Source organism: Gekko japonicus, unplaced genomic scaffold, assembly GCF_001447785.1.
Source record: "Gekko japonicus isolate JY-2015 unplaced genomic scaffold, Gekko_japonicus_V1.1 scaffold231, whole genome shotgun sequence".
In the NCBI taxonomy this organism is placed as follows: Eukaryota; Metazoa; Chordata; class Lepidosauria; order Squamata; family Gekkonidae; genus Gekko; species Gekko japonicus.
In genome coordinates, this window is record NW_015165837.1 from 1137673 (window position 1) to 1145354 (window position 7682).

The 7682-nt window shown below is 42.4% G+C and overlaps 1 protein-coding gene across 1 annotated transcript in view; it reads right to left on the reverse strand.

The window, feature by feature from the left end:
- Window positions 1-7682, reverse strand: part of COL28A1 (collagen, type XXVIII, alpha 1) — an 85216-nt gene that overhangs the window by 4014 nt on the left and 73520 nt on the right. The window contains exons 28-32 of the mRNA XM_015410937.1: window positions 6810-6890; window positions 6689-6724; window positions 4582-4618; window positions 3016-3567; window positions 1378-1550 (exon numbers count right to left, since the gene is read on the reverse strand). Coding sequence (XP_015266423.1) covers window positions 1378-1550; window positions 3016-3567; window positions 4582-4618; window positions 6689-6724; window positions 6810-6890 — 879 coding nt within the window. The remainder of the gene's footprint in view (window positions 1-1377; window positions 1551-3015; window positions 3568-4581; window positions 4619-6688; window positions 6725-6809; window positions 6891-7682) is intronic.

Below are 7682 nucleotides of genomic sequence, written 5' to 3' on the forward strand. Positions count from 1 at the left end.
AGCTAGTGCAGAATGCCGCAGCCAGGCTTCTGATGGGTGTTCCCAGATGGGAACACATCCAGCCTGTGCTGAAGGCGCTGCACTGGCTGCCAATAGCATACCAACTTCTAGGTGCTGGTGCTTACCTTTAAAGCCCTATATGGCCAGGGTCCAACATACCTGAGGGACCGCCTTTCCCCATATATACCCCAGAGTGCACTGAGGTCAGGGTCCCAGAACTGACTGGCCCTGCTGGGCCCCAAGGATGCCAGGCTTGCCACCACCAGGGCCAGGGCTTTTTCACTGGCAGCTCCATACTGGTGGAATGAGCTTCCAGAGGAGATCAGGGCCCTGCAGGATCTTGTGCAGTTCCACAGGGCCTGCAAGGCAGAGCTCTTCCACCAGGCTTTTAACTAGGAGCCGCCCCCACTACCACCAACAAGCCGGCCCGTAGTTTCAATATCTGGCCTTTACCACTGCGCTCAAGAAGACCACTGAGTTGCAAACTGTCTGGCGGTGTGGTATTTTCAGCATGCCATCTTATGTACCGAATGTTTCAGCACTAGGACTTTATGAGACTCTTGTTTTATTGTAATTGAATTTTAAACTGTTTTTATGTGAGTGAATGGTCATTTACAGACCAATTATGTAAGGCGCCCTGAGCCACTTGCGGGGAGGGCGGGGTATAAATTAAATAAATAAATAATAAACTTACTCAACAGTGTGTCCTATCCAACTATTGTTTCAGAACAACTTTGGAAATCTTCCCCCTATGGTGTTTTGGGGTTTTTTTTGTATGCACTATGCAGGGACTGGTCTTGCAAGTTTGTCATCTCTCTGTTGCAGAGGAAATTTTGAAAAGTTGCCTGGACATAAATGCTGCTCCTACAGTATACTACCTTGTGTTTGTCCTATCCAGAGGGGATAAGAAGGCCAATGCTCAAGACAAAGTCTGAGTCAAGTGGCATCTTTGAGACCAACAAAGTCTTATTCAAAGTGTAAGCTTTTGTGTGCAAGACACACTTCTTCAGACAAAAACTGGAATATAATATCAAAAGATGTTGAGATTTTATTCCAGTTTTGTCTGAAGACGTATGTTTTGTACACAAAGGTTTACACTTTGAATAAGACTTTTGTCGGTCTCAAAGGTGCCGCTTGACTCAGACTTTGTTCTGCTGCTTCTGACCAACACGGCTGCCCACCAGAATCAATGCTCAAGATGTCAGACAGGACAGAAAGCTCCTGGTGGTTAAAACATCCTGAAGAAAGCAGCGGTCACCAGCTTGATTAGCTAATGGAAAAACAGCACTACATTTGAGTAACAGACAGACTTCTTTTGTGGCTCACTCAGGCCTTGCTCCAGTGCCAATACAAGGGCTATTCTTGAGATATACTTACATAATCTGATTCTGGCTCAGATGGAGGGATGTACGGCTCTGGAGTCTGCGCTCTAGCAAACTGACCCGTCCGTTCACCTTCAGGGTAAAGTGCCGAGGATGAACTCAGCACTTTCTTGATATGGGTGGCAGAAACATTTTTACAAATTTGTTTGAAGATCTTTTCCTCAAGAGCTGAGGGGATTGCAAGAACAGTACGGTCAGATGGAAATGCAGCAAGGTGCAGAATAAAGTGCTGTAGTTTAGAGCAACCTGTTAACGGAGAGAGGCCCATTTGTTTAAGCCCAGCTTCTAATCACATATAAAACAAAGATAGCCAAAGAGTGGGCGTGTGGATGGTGCTGAACCCTTCCTGCCCCTGCAGTCCATCCAACATCCTGCTCAAGTGTTTTTCTCCCAGCTAAGCCCACAGTATCAGTGTATGACTGAGAAGGAAAGGATGAGGGGGAGGGAGAACCAACGGAGAACTAAGCCCCAACTAGGAAGAAAATTCAGCTTCCTCTTGTTTGACCCCAATTCTAAAAATCGGACCCCGACCCCCTACTTTATGTAGGCAGATCTGAATTTACCTGTCTCCTACCTTCACATCTCATTTGGCCTTTAAAAAAACCCTTTTGACACATATATACAAAGCAACAGAACAGTACAGCATAAAGGGTACCTGAATGGCTTGCATGGCCTGTACCTAAGGCAGACTTCTCCCATTAGGTTCTGCCCTCTTGATTAAAATTTTTATACTCCACCTATCTTTTGTAACTCAAGGTGGCTTTCAATTCCAAGATTACAAACATACAGAATACAATCAAGCCCCATTAACCTCCTTCTCAAAACAATGTCTGTAGCTTAAACCCCATTAAAAATGACAGCAAACAAAATAGTCTTACGGCATCACATGAAGACTTCTAAACATGGTGCCCCACATCTTAGAAGACAGCCCATCCCGCAAGATGGGAACCACTCTAGAGAAGGAATGGCCTCTGGCGGAAAATAAAGCAGACAGCCTTATATAAGGGAACAACCAGAAGACCATTCGTCCTAATCTGTAGCGCTGCCCTTGTGACTCTGCATCTGGACCAGACATACTCGCTCTCCCCACTTCCCTTTGCATATTGCAGGTCACAAATGATTCCCTTGAGTATTCCATGTGGCTAGCTGTAAAGAGCCTTGACCTGGACAGCCCAAGCTAATCTGATCTCATTAGATCTCATGAAGCTGGCCCTGGTTGTTATTTGGCTGGGAGACCACCAAGGAGGTCCAGGGTCCCTATAGAGAGGTAGGCGTTGGCAAGCCACTTCTAAACTACTCTTGCCTTGGAAACTCTACAGGGTCACTGTAAATCAACTGTGACTTGACAGCAAACAAAAGAAAAGGTGTAAAGATCTTTTCAAAAGCAATCCTTACAGTAACCATTTTTATCCAAACACTATGCACCAGTATGGAGCATTTGATAAAAGCAAACCATTACGTATCACATGCTTAAGGCATACACTTTTATAGCTGGTAAATGTATGTAAGTTGAAAACAAACATTACCATTCTCTCATGTTGCATTTAAGCACCATGCAAAAGCTATAGAGCAAAGTTATACAATATTGTACTAGTATGCCGGAAAATCTCTTAAAAAGGCCATTTATTCTTACATCGTAAGCCGAAGAAATTATGTATCTCGCAGATATGCTCACTGTCTGGGTCTGTAGCAATGAGCTCCATCTCTTTCCGAATGTTTTTATAATTGGAATTATTCTTTTGAACCACACCAATTACAAATATTTCTATGTCGCGGTTATGCGCAACCTTGACTACATCTTCCAACTTTTCATCACGAACATCCGCTTGCCCATCTGTTATGACGATGGCCACTTTTTTCACCTCCGGTCGGGCCTCCTGGAACATCCCAATGGTTTTATTGAGAGCGGTAGCTGTGTATGTGCCCTCTCCTAAATAATGCATTTTATCAACAGCGATATTCAGGCAGTCTTGGCTGGTGCATTGTGGCAAAGTGGATACCACATATCCCCTGTGGCTGAAGTTGATGATGCCGACACGCGCTGTCACTGGGTCAACTCGGACTTTGTCAATGGCTGCTTTTACAAAACGTTTGATGAGGTCAAAATTGGCGGGCCCCACACTTTCAGAGCTGTCAATCACAAATATAAGTTCCAAAGGACTGTCCCTGCAGTCAAACCCACAGCCTGAAATAAATGGTACACATTTTTATGATACGAGGTCTGTTAACATATATTCAATTGTTTGATTCTCAAGCTCCAGCATCTAAACCAACCCTTATAAGTGTATAATGTATTTCCCATCCCCATGTGCATGAGCAGTGTGTATACCAGTTTTCTGTAACATCTTGAAATGCTGCTACTCTAGGGTTCCCATAACCCTCAGGGGCAGCTTTTAGTGGGGGCTAAAAAGTAGAAAAGAGAACTCAAAAATGTGTACCCCTTTGAATCCCAGCCCCACCAAACATATCACACGCTACTTGGAATAATTGTTCCACATTAGGCATGGTTCCATGCATGTAATTTTAGTCTGCTTTTTCTGTGTCTAAAGTTCTCCAACAACACAAAGGGATGTGTGCAAAAGAGTACACCAGGTGTATTTCAGTAATGCATCTGTATTGACAGTGCCAACAAAAAGGCTCCATTGCCCATGTACAAGTGCACTGTCCAGACACCAAATACAAAACACAGGCATGTTATATCATTAACGCACGTGTCCTTTGTGTGGTGACGGGCAGAAGAAACAAAGCAAAAGAAGCCCCAAATGGCACACGCTAAGCCATCTGTATTTCTGTTTCTATTGTTCAAAAAACAGAACAAATCCTAGATTTTAGTTTCAGTTTGAGGCAATAATGGCTCAATGGTATGTGATATATGTCCCATTGTTAATTGTATATCAACAGTTTAGCTGTAGGCACTAACACACTAGCTAGAGAACATTTTGGATTCTTTTGGCAATGAACCTCAAGGTGTGACATGGAGTTTTCCTGGAATTATAAGTTCTCATGGAGGAAATGGTAGCTGTCAAGTACAGACTCTATGATATACCATAGAGTCTAGGAGGAACAAAAGTCCTAGGGTGATATCACATCTCTATTGAGTTTCCTCCTCTGCCCAAACTCTACCCTCTCCAGACACCACCTCTAAATCTCCAGGAATTTCCAAAGTTGGAGTTCCAGCCTCTCCTTACATAGCTCTTACCACATATTTCCATTATGAGTTTGATTATATCTTCTTTCTGAAACAGAAAGTATCCATTTGAGTTGGCTTTTCACATTTGTAAATGCAATATTAAAATCATAGTTTTCAAGTATGGACAATTAAGCATGCTAATTTGGGGGGGGATAGTTTGCTAAGTCTTTGCACTCTTGCTTTGAACAACACAAATAATTTAATGTTGTAGACATTTATTTAATATTATTACAGATAATAAGATTCTCATCTGATATGATGCTCAACAGAGTTTGTGAGAAATGTAGAACTTTTTACATTAAAAGCATTTGATAGTGTATTTGCTCTCAGGAAACATGACACAGACGGAGAGCTGAATCCCATGCACTGTTACACCGTCTAAGTCCATTGAGGTCATTGGCCTTAGAGGGGTGTGACTCTGCTTAGAATTGCTCTGTAAAAGATCCAGTAGTGTTATGGTCAGTAAGCCTCACATATCAGTTGTACATGGGCTACATGCAGCCCTCCAATCCCTTTTCTGTACCTCATGTGATGTCACTGTGCCATTCAAAGTAAGCAGGCTTGGTCAAAATGACTATGGGCCCACCTTCAACAAACAACAAGAAGTGCCTCAACCAAGTAGATACGACTGCCAGAAGAACACTAGATTCTAACTTCTTAAAAGAAATGCCGACAATACTTAAGATTATAGAAAGCTTCCCCCTACAAACCTCTATATACAGGTAGATAAAAATGAATATATCCTGAGAAACTGGAGACATAAAAAAAACCCCAACAGTCCAGCCATGTACAAAATTAGTTTTAATCTGGGCTGTAAAGATAAATGCAGTAAAACTGCTGCATGGCAGAAAAGTGTAACTGTGTTGATTTGGAACACCAGCAAGATGCTATAATTCCTTTTAGCTGACCTCTATCCTGCCTCATTCTTGCAGGTAGCATTTTTAAGCCTGAGCTGGCTCAGAGGTAAGAGCCAAAGGCTGAGAGGAAGATTTACGGGCACAGAACAAGTGTGACACAGCCCTGGTCTGCTCTGAGAAGCCATTCCCTCCCCCATCCTATTTGTTTCTTTACACTGGATTTTTGCATTGTGAGCTGCTTTGGGTCCCTGTGGGGGAGAGAAGTAGCATACAAATGCTTAAATAAACACATGAAAGCATTTTAGGCAAGGAGATGTATGACTCTTCTGTCCTATCGGCCCTGTGTCCCAGGCTGGCTTTATGAGGGTTTATTAGTCAAAGATTTAAAGAGGGTCTGCTGAACTCTGATGACATGGAGAAGAGGAGGAGGAGGAAAAACAGGAGAGTTTTTGAATTACTTATGCCACCTTGGTTGGTGTTAGCAACCTTCCCATAGGCCATACGAGGGAATGGGTAATAGAAGATGACTCACTGCCGATTTGACAGCAAAGTACAACTACCAAAGTAAAAGGAACGTGACATTTTGCAAAATACATGATTCATTTGTTTGTTCTTATCAAAGCAAACATGTGAACAGCAGGGTGGATCTGGGAAAGTCATGCTTAGTGTTATTTGCTTTCCTCTTCACAGCAGTTTGGCCACTGTGATAAATGATATTCTGAACACGGTTCTCCATTCCCAAACTCCTAAGCTGGGAGGGCTCCTTCATCCTGGTGACAGGAAAAGAAAACGTGAAGGTGGGACTTCCCAGTTCCCTTCACCCTGGAGCTCCATTCCCTGGGGCCTAGCTCATGCCCAGCAACGGGTGGTGTGGGGGGGCCGTGATGGGCTTACAAATCTTCCATGACCAATTGCAGCAGTGAGCCTGCAATTTTAGAAGCAGGTTAGAGTTTTCAAAAGTTTGAGAACCATTGCTACATGAGAACAACTGACATTGCTTTAAAACTTAACAGCACACATATGCTTTTTTTTCTAGAGGCTACAGGTTGGATCCTCTCAACTTTTCTGTCGGTGGAAGAGTGAGGAGGAGCCCCTTCTCTCACTAAAAAGGCTATACCATGGACTGTGAGACCCATGTGGACAAAAGCTGTGTGGAATGTGGGTTTCAATGTGGAGAGGAACAGAGCAGGTTCAAACACAAAGTGGAGAGGATTCAACCCTACCTTTTAATTATAATTAAATCACTGAGATGTACTTACAGTAAGACCAGGTTCACCTTTAGCTCCTGAAAACCCCTGAAAGGTTATAAAATGGGATCAGTTATTAGGTCTTATAGCATTAATTTTGTACAAATAATGTTTACAAAAAATTAGGCTGTACCCTTGGTCCTGCAGGTCCAAGATCACCAGTCTCTCCTTTGTCACCTCTCTTTCCTTGATCACCTTTATCTCCATATTCTCCCTAATTTTTAAAAGAAGCACACGCATGAAATAACAAGAAGACTTCCCTTGGTAAGGCAATTTCTCTTAAACTTTGTCTATATGAAGCAAGCTGATATAATCACATTCTACACATAACCTGATCAAAGCTTCCACACAACCAGATTTCGTGTAAAAAGATGTGTTTCGTACAAGTCCAGGGACCTTCTGAGGTTGCACTTCTCTTGTGAAACTGCAGATTATGTGATATTTTGTACTTTGGGGAAATACATTTCTTTCCTCAGATACCACAGCCTCAGAAGCTGCAAATGTTATATGGAATGTGGCTGTGCAAGTGCCACAGATATTTGTTGGATATCACATACCCTGTGTTCTATGTTAGTGGTATTTTATTCAGGTTATTGATAGTGCACCATTGGTTTATTGATGATGTGGGCTACTGTGACTACCTGGTAATTGGAAATGCAGTTGATGCTTTTTAATAAAAACAGTGATAATAATAAACATCCACAAATAACTGGATCGGTAGTATGACTGTTGAGAGCCATTTTTCTTCTTAAACAATTATACTAGAGCAGATAATAAAAAAACCAGCTGAAATCATATTTTAGTAGCTTTCATTATAATAAGGTAAATTGGGATACCGTTCATTATCTCTCTGAATACAGAGATGTTCATGCAGGGGCTATTATGCACAAGATTGTGACTCGACTGTTTTAACAGTGCCATCCTAAACTGAGGCTCACCAAACAGCTTATTACTGGGGGGGGGGGGGGGGTTTTAGGGTTTCCAAAAAAAATTTGGAACCAGAATT